At 40.0% G+C, this 17,720-nt stretch overlaps 1 protein-coding gene across 1 annotated transcript; it reads right to left on the reverse strand.

Moving 5' to 3' along the window:
- Positions 1-1,170: 1,170 nt before the first annotated feature.
- On the reverse strand, positions 1,171-16,896 carry LOC310946721 (tripartite motif-containing protein 3-like). Its single transcript, XM_083913268.1, has 13 exons — positions 16,771-16,896; positions 8,176-8,347; positions 7,210-7,450; positions 6,896-7,047; positions 6,581-6,761; positions 5,760-6,489; positions 5,377-5,480; positions 5,122-5,289; positions 4,862-5,030; positions 4,261-4,320; positions 3,954-4,024; positions 3,369-3,509; positions 1,171-3,276 (listed from the first exon to the last, which is right to left on the reverse strand). The coding sequence occupies exons 2-13, from the start codon at positions 8,319-8,321 to the stop codon at positions 3,124-3,126; spliced, it is 2,316 nt and encodes a 771-aa protein (XP_083769394.1). The 5' UTR covers positions 8,322-8,347; positions 16,771-16,896; the 3' UTR covers positions 1,171-3,123.
- Positions 16,897-17,720: the final 824 nt, after the last annotated feature.

The following is a 17,720-nucleotide window of genomic DNA, read 5'->3' on the forward strand; positions in this document are numbered from 1 at the left end:
GCATGGTCTGCAAATAAATAATTTTTCAAGAAGTGTTATGTCTCTTGATTGTCATTGAACAAATATACCAATTTCTTTTTACTGGTCTCCAAACCTTTTCATTAAATTGTCTGACTAAAAAATGCTCACAATCTCATACAACTATATGTATATGAATCTATAAATATACGTATTGATCCAATTGAGCATCAGTCCCTTTATTGTCAAAATGCATTATACATGTATAAGGACTTCCAAGAAGAAAGATGCAAAGCCATAAATACTTTTACACTAAGCTAAATACTGCTCTTATTATTGATAGTAAACCAAAAAGTAGAAGTGCAATTTTTCATAGATCATTTTATGTCTTTTAAGGGACAAAAACTGAGCCCTGAACTTGAAGATTAATTTGAGATGCAGCTCAACACTGTGTGTCAAGTATTTCTAGTTATAAATCTGTAATATGTATTGTGTTTTAGCTGGGCACATATTCAAATGGTGAAAGTTTAGCCAAGAATGGCTGAGAATATTATGTGTGCAGTATATGAAGGTCATTATCATGCTCAAATATGTCTCATAAGTTGTTGCAGCAATTTTGGGGTTGATACCATTTGTTACACTGAGTTTAACCATTTTCTACTACTCAAGAATTGATATAAATGGTTAAAAGTCCCTCCAAAATACCATATTAAGACACCAAGACCTTAAGGAAATCGCCATGCTGTGATTTAGTATCAAAAACTTTTGACATTTGGAGATTTCGGCAAATAATTGAATTTTTGGGTGACAGGATGGTGAGCACACAACCTCCTTATTGTCAATATACCTAGAAAAAGCAAAAAATTCTCTGAATGCTCTAGGTCTCAAGTTTGTGGTTGTAAAGTTTCATGAGGCTGTGATTATCGTAGAGGTCACAACAGCTACAATACAAAAAAAATAAAAAAATAAGAGTTTAAAAAAAATAGTCTCACTACAATGAAATGAATATTATGGGGACTAACATCATCATACATGAATACAATTGGCCTCAATGAATCCAGCCTGCTAGAGTCTCTGATAGACAAAAAGCAAGGAGTGAAAGATAATTTCCTTTTAGTTTTATGTACAAATTTAGAAACAGATCCAATTCCCCTAAGTACAAGTCAAGCATAATGAATAGCCATTTACAACAACTCAGTAAACCATGTGCTTTTATTACCAGTGCATATTCATAGAGAAAACAAACTTTGTTGTATTGGTGTGACACAGCGTTAATTAAAATGCTTCAGACACATTTGAAAAAGGTGAGCCTTTGAGTCTTTTTAGCTGTCTGGGCTCCTGTTTGGCAACAAGTCAAGCAACTGATCAGGTGCATGAAAGACAGCAACTTCCTGGTTGACTTAACTGGTGACATCGGGTCATATCCTGGAGCTTGGAAAACCTCTACACGGGGAGGGTGAACGATGGTGTTTGGGTGCTCTGTGGGTAATTATGTCAGACCAGGAAGTGCCTCCTTCCTGCACCTGGTCTCCCTTCTGCTGTGGCAACAGGTTTTCTAATAACATTACACAGAATGAACACTAGGGGGAGCAAGAGCAGAAACAGCTATTGGTTTTTCCTTGGGAGTCATGGCTTGATGTACATAGTTCAAGCAGAAACTCAGGTCTAACATTTTTGTTCAATAGCTTACAGCAATATTATAGGCAAGTGTATTCTAACGCATGGATGAGTTTGCTGGCAAATGTCAACTAATAAACTATCATTTAATCATTGTAACTGTTTCCTAAGAAAAAGCCCAAAACACATTGTAAAACAGAATTCATATTTCATCCCAATCATTTTTGTGGTCTGGGATCAAGACTACATTTGTACAAACTGACAGTTTTCTCAAAAAGATCCCAATGTCACCCTCGGAAGCTGATACTGTAAAAGAAATCAAAATATTTTGAAGTTGTTCCATTGACATGCTGATCTAATTTGGATGGATTTCCTGAGATATGTGTATTCTTTCTGGTTTGTAAATGTAAGCTCTTCAATGAATAAAGGTCTTTAATTATTAATGTTTAGCCATTATAATAATAACGGAGAAACTTTTTGATGGCATCCCAAAAACAAACATGAGTTTGTAGCTTTGAAAAAGAGCTGCTCATGTGCACAGACACAGATCAAACTTTTCCAGATGTGGGAGGATAATGAATTCTGCTTTAAGGTGAAATTTCCCTTTAAGGGAAAGGGATAAAGTGTGAAGCTCTAAAGAAAGAAAAAAAGCACATCAATTTAGAAAAATAATTTGGAAATGCTGAGCTAGAGTATAAAATAACATAAATTAGCATTTTTATTCCTTTTAAAACAACAGAAATTAACAAAAACGATTATTGTGCTGCGTATATTGGCAATAAATATGACACCTATTATTTTAAGCATGTGCTGGGTTTGTTTAAAAAGCATACTTTGTAACAGCTGGCGTACACACATGTCTAAAATCCTGGAATCCTTGACTGCTGCTCTCTGAATAGCCAAAAGGCTGTGTTTTAAAATCATAGCACATACATACGTAGTGATCTAATATACACAATATACATTTATGTATATACAGTAAATACAGCAAATCAATGCACGGATGGTGGTGACATTCTTATGTGAGACTGAGTAAGTAAATGAGAAATTTTACATTTCATTGTTTGAGAAGCGCAGTGCTGTTCATTTCACTGTAAGCATTAACTAGTTCATGAGAAAAGCAACTGATGGGTACACTGTGTTGTTGCCTTGGCATTAAGGTAATAAAACGTCATGCATTTGGACAAATTATGGCTCATTAAATTCTTCAATCTATATCTGACCCTGTCTGGTCCCACATAAAGTGTGGTTTAATTATACCATCAACAGCGTACAACACACAAAGATGTTTCTGCATGTTCTCTTAAACCAGTCAATAGCTTTACGCCCATTTTTTGTCTCAGGGATGCTACATTATCCAATTTTAAATACAACCTTCAATACACATCATTAGGAGGGTAAACTCAGGATCAGACACTTAATTATATCCAGGAGATCAGCGGATATGCACATGAAAAGGCTGTATTGGAAAGATCATCGCATCCTGTGGAATACATTGGTTGTGTCGTTGTCAGTGCTTGCAGTGGTGAAGATTGCTGCCTCAGGTCTCTACTGCAGGTAGCGGTAGACCTTGAAGCAGTGGTTCCCAGAGTCCGCCACTGCCACATGACCATCAGATGTGAGGGCGAGGCCCTGGGGGCCATAAAGGGGGTCCGCTGTTGTGTTGATGTAGGACAGGAAGGACCCTGAGCTGTCGAACACCTGGTTGGTTACACAGCACAGATGAAAAGGTGAGTGATATACTTACAAATTTGCTCTCTGCATTCAGGGAGATGTATTTTTCTCAAGCTAACCTGGATCCGACTGTTGCCCCAATCAGCAACAATGATATTTCCATTGGCATCCACAGCCACGCCTGTTGGAGCATTGAATTGGCCGTTACCCTCTCCATGGGAACCAAACTTAAACAGGAACTCCCCATCTGCATTGTAGACCTGCAGGAATAGAATGAAGAGGAGGGGAATGGAAATTGACTCTACTGTCATACTTATACAAATATGTTAACATATTGGACAAAAATCATATTGCTAAAATAATCTTTAACTACACAGCCAGTCAGACACAAGATCTGTTTACATTTTCTCTTGTAAAATTATTACTTTTTTCATTTACTTTTTTTTATGTTTTGTGTTTGTTACTAGACACTTATCACTGAAGACTAAGAATAGAGAAAGGAATGGCAGACACAACAACTTGTAGGTACTCCCAGCATTTCATACCGAGTACTGTGTTAAAAAAATAAGTAGGCACTGGTACAGCATTGCTGTAGCTTTGGCAAGTGATTCAAATATAGACAGTTTTCCTGTAAGCCATGTAGTCACAATATTTCCAGTGCAGCTCTACAAAGAATGTACACACATACTTGCAACAGGCCATACCTTGACTGAATGGTTATGAAAGTCTGTTACCACAATTTCATTTTTGTTATTTACGGCCACAAAGTGGGGACCTGCAAACAGCAGAGAGACAGAGAGGAAAAGAAAAGGAAAGATGAGTCATCCACTTCTTTACAACATATGAGAGGAAGTTCCACGCTATTTTTGGACCACAGGACACACAGGACACAAAGACACAAAGAACTGACGTGGGACAATACGTGAGACATAACAGCACTGACGCATCAACATGTAAGAAGAATATAAAGTTATTTTCTTAGTCCACATTCACAGTGAATTCATTACTTACTGAAAACAGGGCCAGATTTACTAAGCTTTTGTTCCAGTGCAATGTTTGCACCACTTTTTTCTAAAAGAAAAGAAAAGGTCCAAGTGAGAAATGAAATTGAAAGCACGGGTGGATTTTAACGGTCTATGCAGCAAGCCATACCAATGAGGGATTCCTATATACTATAAACACAAGTTTTTGCTCTACCAAAATTTGAGTCAGAGGCAAAAACAGGAATACAATCCTTACATATTTTTCATGCATTAGTGTGCATTATTAACTTTTGCCTCTTTATTGCTCTGTCTTGTACTGGCATGACCAGGAGCATGATATAATGTCATTGATGCAATAATAAAGAATAATTACCTGTATGTCTATAATTAAACAAGCAGCTATACATGCTTACATTAGTTGCACTCTAAAATAAAGGGTGCATAGAAACATGCTGATCACATATTTAATGAGATTGTACAAATCCACATTCAAAGTATTAAAAACATTAATAAAATCCGTAAATCTGGCCCAACCACATGCCCTGAGACATCGGTGTGAATCTTGTTTTCCTGTAAGAGAGAGATACATTTAAGGATTATAGGTACTTGTAATAAGTATTACACAGTACCTGCAAAGTGTCTGTCTGATGTTCCTCTGGCTCCGAACTTTGTCACCAGCTTCCCATTTGATTGGAAGATGAAGACACAGCAGGCCTTGTTATCAACTGTGATGATATGTCCATTCTTATCCACAGCCACACCTTTGGGCCCCATCAATCTTCCAGCACCGATTTTGTTCTGTGACAGCCAGATGGGCACCTTAGTCATTCAGTTGAACATTTTGAATTTGTGCTGTGACATCTGTTTTTCATTGGCTGTGACCATTTACCTTGAACTTGCCATCTGAGGAGAAGATGCTGATCCATCTGTTGTCATAATCAGCTACAATTATGTCACCGTTCATGTCCACTGTGACCCCTGTGGGGCGTTGCAGCTGCCCTGGTGAACGACCTCTGACCCCAAACCTCATCTTAAACAGGCCGTCATTTGAAAATACCTAGAAAAAAAGGACATTCACAAATATAACAAAAACAATTAAGTAGTTTGTTACATTTTTATTTCAGCTCCAGAAGATGACACTGACCTGTATACACTGGTTGTTGCTGTCTGCCACCACAATCCGTCCATTACTGGAAGTGGAGATGCCTTGTAGGTTAGTAAATTCTCCTTTATCTCGCCCTCTTGTTCCTGTCATATCAACAAGACATCAGGCTACTTCAGCACATTGCATGTTAACAAAATAATGTAAAGATCAGTTCTGCTGTATTTTGCTTTGAATTTATCTTCTTTGTCTAGCTTTTCTTAACAGTTTTAACTGAGGAAACAACTGTGTGCCACAAGAGAGGTCTAAAACAGGTACTCAAATTACCCAGGGATATGACTCAGTGTGTGCTCTAGAGATAAACATCATACAGCTCAGTCAGCAGTACAATAATAAACAGCATATCTAGCCAGTTATACACCCACCCACTCTGTAGATCAGCTCATCCTCTATTGGGTTTTCCTTTTTCTTGGTGGTGCTATACATGCTGGAGGGTCTGCGCACAGCTTTCTGTCGAACATGACCTCCTCCTCCACTCGGGGACTTCACTCTTCTCTTCACGTCGTCTGGCGACTGCAGGACGTCTGACGGCTTGACGGCCCGTAAACGGTACGGACTCCCCCTCACAGGCTGTTCATATAGCAGCAAGGAGAAGGAGAATTCTCCCTCTGAGCGGATGGTATATCCAACCTCATAGGTGCCGTTCTTGTTGTCCGCCACCTCAGCTTCAGTGCACGCCCCATCTGCAGAGATAATCTCTGCCCTCAGAGCAGCATTACCAGTCTTCACTAGTTCTCCATCCTTGTCTTTGGTAGTCACTGTGACAGTTGTGTGCTGGCCGACCAGTGCATGTCGCAGGCCTTCACCGGTGGCAACACTTGTATGGCCTACAGTCCCTGTTGTGATCAGGACTCCCAGGTTCTGAATGGAGCGCCTCAGTCCATCAGTCTCTACCTGGCATTCCAGATGTCCATTTTCGTGGGGATGCTCCGGAAAGGTGTGTCGTGCCAGGGCACTGACCCGCTCACCCATCTGCTTCTGGACCAACAAGACCTCAGTGGCACTGCCATGGCTCAGGGCCTGCTCTGTGAAGTTGCAGCTGCTTTGAATGTTCTCTTTGCCCTGAAGCAAAGAGGTCAGCTGGGCTTGAAGCACCTAAGAATGTCCAAAAAGAGATAGTGAGACAGTAAGTGGCACGTACTAAAATGTGGAACATTACAAGAAAAAAATCAGAAAGACTTCAGACCTTCTGCTTAGTGCTGCAGATGTTTTCCACCTCAGTAATAAGAGCAGTCTTGCGTTGGTGTAAGGCCTTTTCTAGCTCATCAAAAGTGTTACTGATTTCAGTCACTGCCTCATTTTTCCGATCTGTAAGCTGCTTGGAGATCTCATTCACAAGCTCAATGGCAGCCGTCAGCTGAGGTAGTCTGCCAGAAGAAAACAAAACAGATAATGACATAATAAAACTTTCAAATGAGCATTCTTTATATTTTCAATACGTCCAAGATCTTCCTAATGCGATCGCATACTTCAGAGTGGAATAAAGCACTGAAAATTGTACCTGTTGCGCACAACGTCCAGCTGACTTTTTAGCGCTGACTTATGCTGTTCCAGCACATCCCTCAAGGGAACTGTCACATGTTCCCTATGTTCTCCTTCTGTACACTCCAGACACATGGCTGTTTCACATGACTCGCAGTAAAACTCCATCACCTGCAGATGGTGCAATAGAGCATGAGACAAGTGAAGATCACATTTCTGTGGGCAAATTGGCTCAAGAATTCAAACACATAAAGATAAAGATATTTGATATGAGATCTCTGTTAGATGTAACCAACTATGTAACACACGCTCGGCCCTTTTGTTTTAGCTTACCTTGCCCTCATGGTTGGGGCAAGAGAGGGGCTGACAGGCTGTAGCAGCACTGGCTGACTCAAGAACATTACAGGCCTCAGGTCGGCTGCACTCTGGGTCTCGCTGTAACACCTCCATTAGGTTTGTGATGAAGAAGTTGTTCTGCAGGGCCGCCACACCCTTCTCTGGCAAGATAGAGGTCTGTCTGCATACTGGACAAGACAGCGTCAAAGACTGGGGAGGGATGTAATTCTGTAGACATCTACAGAGAGACAAGATGTTAAAGAAATTAATTAGAGGGCTGGAGCTGCAATAGAGCGTTTTTAAGGTCAACATGGTGCAAAAATCTTTTTTAAGACTTGCTGAGAAGACAATAAGATCCTGGTCCTTACAGTTTTGGCTGGGCACAACAGAAAGCACTATACTATTCATCCAATGTAGTTGCTACAGAGCTGTGGAAATCAGTACTTGCTGCCAACAATGCTTTGCCATAAAGAATGCTGTTTTTTTTATTGTGGCCAAGCTCAGAGTGGGTAGATGCCTTGCATCATAGAGAAACCACAATTATGAACTTGAGTAAGTGGTGTGATTTTGGGCAATTATACATAATTTAGAAAAATCTTTAAACATCCCTCTAATGCATCCCAGTGAAAGGACATACTGCAGGCAGATGGCATACAAAACACATTATAATGCACTAAACTATTCATATATTTTTTTGTAAGTGCTTATTTTCTGAATTTCATATAATTTCAAAAGAAACCATTATATTATCTTGTCTTGTCTTGTAAATGGTTAAAATATTGTCTTTGAATATTATGTACATGTTTCACAGCTCTTGTTAGATTTTAATATTATATATGTTATTATCTTTAATTGTCTCTCATTGCTTTACTTATCTTTCTACTACCATATTAATCTTACAGTATGTGCATGAAAGGTGATGTATAATACAAATTAAGTTTGATTGACTGGTTCAGAGCTTACTTCTCACAGAAGGTATGCAGGCAGGGCAGAACCTTTGGGTTGTGGTAATGGTCCAAACAAATGCTGCAGACCAGGAACTGCTTGTCTATCTGCCTGACCACAGGGCTGGTGCTGCCAGTCTCACGCTTAGCCATAGTGACGGACATTCAGAGGGGGACAGGGACCGCTTAACCTGCACACAAAAGATAGAAGAAACAGGAGAAAGGTCAAGACAGTCTTGAGGAAATGGTCAAAGAGGGTGAGGAGGGTGTGATATCCTTTGCATGAGCAAAGGAAGAAATGAGTCATAATGCTGTTAACATAACGAAACGTCATCCAAACCCCTCTATCTGCTGGCATTTTATGCTCTCCCTCCCTTATTAAACTGTGTCAGTAGGATGAGCTTATTTTTCACAAACACCCACATAGCCAGAGGTTGTCTGAGTTTATAAATGAAAGTGCTAAGAAGCTAATGCAGTGGAAGGAAAATGAATACATGAACTCAACTATCTGACAATTATGCAGTCTAGAAGCCAACATGTGTGTGTGTTTACAGTGGTGTTAGAAGTGTAGTATATGTGTAATATAAATATGCTGTTACCAAACACAATGTACTCTGATTTATTGTTTAATATGTGTTGAATTTCAGAATTTACATGAAACTGTATCACTGGGTCAAGCACAGATTATCTCAGTTTCCCAATGACATGTTGTCCATCTGCCATATTGTACATAAGTACATAAAGGATTACATGACCACCAAAAACATAAGCACACTTCTTTGATGTGATCCATAAATATTTCTTACAAATCCGCCGTATTTTTGTTCAGCTAAACACAATCAGAGACTATTAAGCCCTCTGTTGTTTTTTTCATTAGCCACTGGCTCTTATAGGTTTTCATTTAACTTCAGATGCTGCTGTTATTGTTACTAACAACCTCCTTCATTCAGCATCATCTAATAACTCTGAGAGTGCATTGGGCCTCTTGAATGAATCCACTACATCAAAATTTCATTAGAAATGGATGGAATTTAAAAGGGGACCACTTCTATGAAAATTCAAGGAATGCTGTCTGACAAAGTATGTGTCATTGATGGCATTACGTTGACATGTTGAATTACAGTAAAACTCATTGCAAAGACAATTCATTGTTCTAAACAAAAATAAGCCAATAAATCTTCCATCAATTTCCTTCGTAACACCAGAAAGCAAAATCCGACCAATTATGTTCTTATGAGGTGGGTAAGGCTAATTTAATGTATAGTATGAACACTAAACACATGAAAATGTCTCCAGATGGCTGAGCGAAATATGGCACATTAACACATAGCACAAATGCTGCTGGAAGCTACCCTCTTCTGCGGCGCACTGTCAATCAAAGTTATTTGGAAAATAAGATCTGTAATACAGTGAAAGGCCATTCATACACAGAAAACTAGGCTTTATTTATATGCACAGCTGAACTCTTAGTTTACATTCAGATATATAGACTGACCACATAGACAGTACATCATATGCATAAAGGTGTAGTTCTAATATATTCAATGTAAGCCTAATGTAACAACTCTAGATTTCGCAACCACCATGTCTGACTTGATTCAACTGCAGAGAAACAAACCTAAAAGCAAACCTACAGTGACAACACATCCTATCATTGTCTCATGGATCAGCATGTAATCAGTTACTGTGAAACATCATTGCCCAGTTATTGATGGCATAGTATATTTATTATGTATATGTTTCAAGTTTCAAAAGAGCCACTCAATTGAAAAAGTTTCACTATTAATTGTGATGTTGCATAACTGTAATTGTTAATATTCCAGTTAAGAATCATGATCTAGATCTAATTATTACACACAAGCCTTACCTTAGAAGGCAAAGTCCACCCATCACCTCTTCATGAGTCATAGCTCTATGACTGTACTATTCTTCAGCCTCACCTCATCTTTCATCCACCCTTCAGCAGAGTTTGTAATTATTCCTTTCAGGCTGCATCTACTCAACTGCTCTCTCGGTCAGACCCGGAATAAGGCTAACTATCAGGCCTGCATATCACTGAGCACCAAGAGCTAAAGCTCCCCTCTCTGTCTTTCGGCTCTGCCTTTACAAATACAGCTAGGCCCCTTTTCTTTGAGAGTAAGGAGAGGAAATAGGAAGCTTTAAAACGCCACTCCCCAAATTCCACCTAGTTCCTTCCCTTTACTCCCAGCTGGCTGAGTTCAGGCACCACCTGTCTGTCTGTCTGTAGGGACATGGGGGGGTAATTCACAGTGAACTGGGTTGCCTGTCTCACATGAGCAAGCAGGCCTCAGAGGCAGCTGTCTCTCTCTGCAACACAGAGCAGTGTGCTCTAACAAAGGCATTCCAGATCTGCTTACAGCTCACCACCCCACATCTTTTCTCCTCCCTTCGTCTCTTTTCCTACATTCTATTGTCTTCTCTTTTCCCTCTTGTCTCTCTCAAACCACATAAATGCACACATTAGATCAGTGGGCCTGATCTCAGATGTCTTGCAGATGGGGATTTTCTCAGGCGCGCAGGCCCCATTGTTGCTCCTTGCCAAGTGACTGCAAGGCCTGACTAAGGAGCTCTGCCGAGGCCTTTCACCGTCCACACAGCGTGCCCTTCCCCGACCCGCTCTGCCTCCCCCTCCTCTCGCCGCCCCCTAAGAGCCCTCCCCTCCCCAGACTGTCTTCCTTTCACATGGACTATAAATTGTAGCAGCTAAACGTGACATCAGGAGGAAGCCAAAGGCCTCAGACTCCTCCCCTCTCGGCAGGCTAGCTGCTGCCTTTCGGGTTGCAACTGTCCCCCCCCTTACCGCCTATCCTTCCCTTCCTCCCTGCCTGTCTGTTCTCTCAGCAGCCCTCCTCGGCTCAGTTCCTCCCACTCGACTCACTACAGAAAGAGGATCTTTCTTTAAAAACATTCTGTCACTGACAGCTCTGGGTAGTTGCTTGTCCTAGGTCCTAGCTCCTGGAAAGCTGAATAATATGCATTGTATAATAAATGTAGTCCTTCAAACACATGCTATAGTGGGAACCAACACAGAGGCAGTTTTGAATATTTTGCTAGATGTTTATTTCTGTCTAAAAAGGTGTGTAGGTATGATCAAAATGAAGACAGAGTTTGAAAATGGGCGTGGTCCTAGCATAGGCACCAGACCTAGGGGGGGAGAAAGTCGGGAAGGTAACATTGCTTTTCCCACTTTACACTTCTCGAATTTTAATATAGAACTGATCATAGCCTAAATGTTTGTTATACATGTTCATAAAAAAATATATAGTAAAATCTTCCTCAGACTGATACATCTAAAAATAACACAAGTTGAGATGGCTGAGAGATCAAGAATAGCTCTGATATAAATATTAGACATAGAGAGTACAGACCTAAATCTGCAGTATATGCTAATGTTTAAGGCAGCATGTGACTAAATCCTCTTCAAGGCTCTGTCACAGGAACTGCATGATCAGCACTTGATACAGATGAGGTCAGTTTTCCATGTCAGTATGCATCTGTGTTTTCACTTTACTGTATCTGTCACTGGAACATGACGCCTGCAGAAAATTCACTGAATGCTGTTTGTAAATTCAGCTGTTTGACTGCAAAGCATCTCCTGCCACTCTCACCCTGCATTACAGTTAAGTGGCTTAATGTCCTCCTGCAGGGTCAGACCCCGTCTGCCATCTAGATTAGTGTCTCCCAGACTCTGATGATACCATCACACTCAACTCAAATCTGAATAAAGCAAACACACACAACACATCACATAAATTCATATTAACTTGGCCTGACACTCTACTCAAATGTTATTACTACCAGTGAAGCAGTGACAGGCATTGCTTATCCATAGACCAGACTCTTAGGAGGTATTTCACACTTGAGGTGAGTTGTTTGTGTGCTAAACACCTTTCTTCTGAAGACAGGGACATCTATGATGAATGGGTTAATAGGATTTCAGCATCATGAGCTCACATTCAGAGAAAACATTGCACTTAACGTAATCAGCTTGGATTTTGTCTGCTGCATGAGGGCAGGTAGCCATGCCCTGCTCTTCACCTCCCCCATACAGTTCTGCCTGTTTTTTTTGTAGCTGTGAGCTGTGTACTTGCTGCTATGCTTAAAAAATAAAAGTTCTACTTCACTTGATATTATTACTGGGTATGATCACTGAAATAATAAGGATATGTTATATTCTAATTATCTACATACCATCATACAGAAAATGCATGCAAAATAATTTATAATCCAATAATCCAGCAACTGATGTTCAAAGCAACTAACTGTGATCATCTGTTATGCTCGTCTTTGTGTTCATTGTGATTTCATTTCACCAAAAGTTGAGGAATGAAACAGTGACTACTCAGGATCCCAGGATGTTTGCACTTCAAGGGCCATAAAAAGTATTTTCCCCTTCTCTTCCTCTTCCCTGTTTGAGTAAGAGGCGAGCCCCTTCTCCTCCAACCACATCCAGGATTTTCAGTCTGCATTTCAGTATCATTGGTTTACTGTTTTTTGTACCCATGTGTTAGATTATATGCATCAACAGCATTATATGTTCCCTCTGTAATTCTGTGACATCTGACTTACTAAGACTAGACTAAGAGCTTTAAAGAGTTTTCCAGCCATTTATTTTAGCGGTCAGCTGTGTGCTAACCGGTAAACATGGGCAAAAGTCTCAGTGACCTGAAGTAGGAAGTGTTGTCCCTTGATGATGTTCTTTCAAGATTGTGTTTAAATATAGACTGTAGTTTATGTTTCCATCCACATCTGTTGTGTCCCTGCGCATGTGTCATCATACAGTAATTGTTCCTGCCTACTCGGCCCGAGCAGAGGTAGCCTAGATCTAATTTCGAATAAACTCACCATTACTGGTAGATTGTTTTAGGATTTAAGGAAGTGTATAGATTGGAGTGAAAAAAATACCTGTGTCTGACTGAGAGAGAGAAAAAAAGAGAGTGTAAAAATGACAAAGACAGTTATGTACCTGTACCAGATATTTTAAATTAGCTTCACCACAGGGAAGCATGCCTATACACAAATTATATTTCTAAAAAGCATTGAATTTAGATTTTTTTTGGTTCCCCATAGGAAGTCAACCAGTAAACAAATATGATCATTATGTCAATTTGCAGCAATATCTGATGAAACCTAATTCAGACACAGGTCAAGCGTGACTGATCGCATTGTCAAATTTGTATAATACAATAATAATCCAAAGATCCCTTGTACTGAGTAGAACAAGGATGATGTAAACATGACAATGAAACATCCAGAGAATCAAATTTCTAAAAGTGCGTTTCTGTGTTTTGGAGAGAGTAAGGGGGCTGTTGTGGGGCCAGCGAGGGTGCCTGGGGCTCTGATGGCTCATCAATCATTAGTCACACAACACAAACTTCTGCTCCTCGAACTAACAAGCCCGCTTACACTTCACTGCATCAGATGAAGGAATCTGTCTCAATGCATCAGTCTGTCAGACTGCTTATAGCAGTGAACACTGGGTTTCACAAAATGAAAGAAAAACAGCCTGTGGACATAATGTATAAGGCTTGTGAGAGCAGCAGACTCAACATAAGACACAAATATGCAAATCACTGCTATTTCTTTCATGTTATATGGTTTTCATGGAGATTATCTTATTCACAACTGGGCTCAGTGTTTGTATTGATATCTTATGCTTGCTGACTCTGGGTCTGAATGCATATAGGAATATATTTGAAAATATAACAACTACCTGGCCAAAAGTTGCTGACCAAGTCTGTACATTAGTAAACTAAAGAAACTGACCATTACTGTAAAGTGCAATTAGTTGCTGTAGCTGTCTTTCGCATGCCTTTGTCTGCAGACATTAGAATGATAAGATTTGATAACTAATGTGAAAAGACAAGATAAAGTGGTGACATCATGTCAAGCACAGTATTCAGCAGAGTTTTAATCAACACTGACAAAAAGAGGGAGTCAGGAGACATGTGTGTCTCTCCCAGTGAGCCCACTATCACAAAGGCTAGCAGAAGACAAGACAATGCAGCATGCAGGCAGTGTGTCTGCGGGCACAACATGCACTGCAGATTGTATAAAAGGTCGATCAGTGCCAAAGTACAGGCCTCTGTCTGCGACCCTTATCTACCTGCAGTAAGGTGGATAAGGTGGATAGCTGGATGGTGTTGAGTATGTGTTGTCCTGTTCAAATACACTGGCAATTTTTGCTTCATGATTTGACTACCAACAGTCAGTGTGCACTCTGAAGAAGTGGTATTGCAACTTGTAAACCAAATGTAAATTAATTAACAACTTGACAAGAGAATGTTCAGAATGTATGGTGAACTGGATGTGATTTTGGCATGGCAGTTTATTGAGCAACACAAATAATGACTTTGATGAAATGTATGGTATCAGTGCTGAAGGGGCTCTACAAAGACACCATCATAACAAGGAAGAAAAAATGTATGTGGAAACTGTAACATCTAAGTTGCTGGGATTTGTGTTGTATTTACTTTAATTGACTCACTAGTCAAGCCTTCATTAAACTTTGGGCTGTAACATGTTTTACAGAGTAAACGGTAACCTATAAAAAGATGCTGTAATTTTGTCTTTCCTGGAAGCCATGCATCATCTGGGTTCAGTTCATCTTTGTATACTGCCAAATACTCAGATATTTTAAACCACATAGTTCATTCAAACTAAGGACGGCATTTAAGTTTAAATGCTGAAGTTTTAAAGAACACATACCTCATTAACCATGTACATAATTGCGCAATGATGGCATGGCTTTTTTCTGAAATTACTGATGTAAAACTGGGAATTATTGCTCATAAAGCCTCATCTAATAGTCCTTATGCACATGATCTAATCTCTGATTTGACTTCATCCTTCTTCATGATGTTATGTTATGCTTATGAACCTCATGACAGAACTTAAAGATAATGTGAAAAGTGTTGAAAGTGTTGACTTTAATGAAAATGGCCACGCCTAAACAAATGCAGAAAATCCACTTTAAAGAAGGGAAAACTCTAATGGTTGGCTTTGATGCAACTTAAGTGTTGACCTACATTACATACAGTATAATAAGTGGAATATAATCAGCTGTAGTCAATATGCATTTAAAGTTCACAGTCTGAAAATGAGCCATGAACAATAGTTATTGAGAAATTGATTTAAAATAGAGTTATTTATCAAATTTAATATAGGATGTTTTTATTGTGTGCAGCATGTAGTTCAGTTACGGCTTTATTGTCATGTTTGTCTACAGACCTTATGAGGTCAAATAATAAAGGTTATGTTTGGTTTGCACCATTTCAGTGCACAGGTTCCAAAAATAAACCCAGTAAAAGTGTGATTGGTTTAAAGAAATAGAAACAGGCCAGACATGTTTTTCCCCTATCCAAGAATGATAAGCTGGTGTAGTCATACAATTCTCACCAGTGCTGGCAATGTGAGACTTACATGTGGGTGATGTAATCAATCTATGTATCAGTATGTATATCTTCTCTTTTGCCAGTGTACACAACAAATTGACTTTGAGTAGGGTCCAGATACACCTTCATTACAGCCACAGTTTAAATTCAAGAGCTGTATCTAGTCACTTCTGAGCTACAATTAGCTTGATATTTACAAAGATGCAATGAAACAATCCAATTGTACTGGTACTGGTACTGTAGCACCCTTGTTTGTAACAGTTCTATTACACATGCTGCCAGTCCTGTTCTCCTAAATAATAGTGAACATATCCTGAGACTCAAAGTCCATGTATACACACTGAATGAATCCCTGAAGTCCTGAGACAGACATGTAACCCCTGCTAAGTATCTTCCCTCAGGCACTGCATCCTGAACATCTGCAACCTCCCTGTGACCCACTGCAGACAGCCAGCAGAGTAAAACCAGCTAAACAGTTCCTTTGGCTGCACTCATCGGGCACTTTTATGATAGTTTTGTACAAAGGCGATATTCCAGAACAAAAGGCCGATCAATAAGGAACCACTGAACCATCTGCTCACAGTCTACGCCAGAGGTGTGAAAATGATGCATTGGCTGTTGCTGTTGCTGTTGCTGCAGTACAATGCCACACAAGGACTCACAGAATGACATGAACTAACAATACACTGATTCAGATGTGGCTCACATAGCTTCCCGGCAATATACCCCATACATATTCAGAAACCAGAAAACCTATGAAAGATCACTAATCCTCTAAACAAAAGAGCATGTATGCCTGATTACAGAGCCCAGCCCTCAGACTGCAGCAGAGATGCCCACCTGCTACAGAGCCAGCAGCCAGGGCTGCCTCGGAGCTAAAATGGAGAAGTGTGTGGGCTGGTTGAGGAAGCAATAAGGAATCAGAACAGTAGAGTGTTTTAGTGCAACAGTTGCTCTCATATTAGGCTGGAATGAAATGATTTTACTGTTTTTAAATGACAAATGGATCGAAAAGAATAGAATACATCACAACAGCATTTACCAATGCACAGATGCTGGACGGGATGGAGCGATCAATTATTCATCTGCTTTCATCCCAGTCATTGTATTATTCAGGACTCTAGATGATTGCACAAACAAGATGATGAAGCAGAATCGCGATATCATAAATAGAAGTGAATATCCAAGATTGTACTCACATGAATACCTAGCAGGATGGAGTGGCGTGTCAGCATTGCAGGCCGTGGAAAAAGCTTCCCATTGTCAATGTCCCAATCCTCTCTACAACAGAATCCACAGAGCAGGAGACGGAAAGGAAAGGGCAGGGTCTGTCTGGGAGAAGAAGGGGACAGTAAGGAAGAGGAGAAGGGAAAGGAGGAGATTAAGGGAGTGGCTTACATGCAGCATTGGTCAGATGGCTGATGGGAGGAGTTGAAGAACCCAATAGCATATGGAGGGGGTAGGGAATATGCAAAAGAGTTGAAATCTAAGGAACTGACTGAGGGAGTCTGTCTGGTGCAAAGGGGTTTGGCCTCTTTCGATACCGCCCAGTTCCCTTAAAACGACAAAGGATGCAGTTTATTACCTTTAAGCTCTGAATAGATAGAGTGCAAAGAATTAGTGTAGTACAAAGACACACACACACACACACACATATACATTTAAATAAATATATATATATTGCTGAATGAAATAATCAGGCAGTAAACTGACTATAATTCAGTGATTTAACAGTTTCACAGCACATTTTATGATTCATGTTATGTCTTGAATCTTGCCTCATAAGGGCATAGTTCCTTGCATGTTTAACTGTAAAAAAAAGAAAAATTACTTGGTACTTGAAGAATCTATGCAGGCACCAAAATGAGAGTGTGGGGGAAGGCAGAAAGGCAGGGGAGACCTGTTTGTTCTGGTATGAATGATACAATTATTAGGGTGGCGTCAGGTGGTGGTATAGAGGTTGGGATCAGGACTTGATGAGTTTATTGGCCTTTGTAATAACAGATAGAGTAGGCTGTGTATGGAAGAGATTTTACCTTAGAAAGGGGTATTTGAAGAACAAAGCAATTAGCTCAAGCTTGTGATCAGTGGATTGAGTGGATGGGGTGGGGGATGGGTCAATGGATGCTCTAGGTAAATGCAAATGAAA

This window comes from Echiichthys vipera (genome assembly GCF_963691815.1).
Source record: "Echiichthys vipera genome assembly, chromosome: 5".
In the NCBI taxonomy this organism is placed as follows: Eukaryota; Metazoa; Chordata; class Actinopteri; order Perciformes; family Trachinidae; genus Echiichthys; species Echiichthys vipera.

What these genes read in the sequence shown, in the direction of transcription:
- LOC310946721 (XM_083913268.1), bottom strand. Translation starts at nt 8,321, where the DNA reads ATGTCCGTCACTATGGCTAAGCGTGAGACTGGCAGCACCAGCCCTGTG. An exon ending in CTGGACGTTGTGCGCAACAG is followed by an intron (nt 6,762 to 6,895) that starts GTACAATTTTCA and finishes TTCTTCTGGCAG; the next exon opens with ACTACCTCAGCTGACGGCTG. An exon ending in ATCAGACAGACACTTTGCAG is followed by an intron (nt 4,321 to 4,861) that starts GTACTGTGTAAT and finishes CTTTTCTTTTAG; the next exon opens with AAAAAAGTGGTGCAAACATT.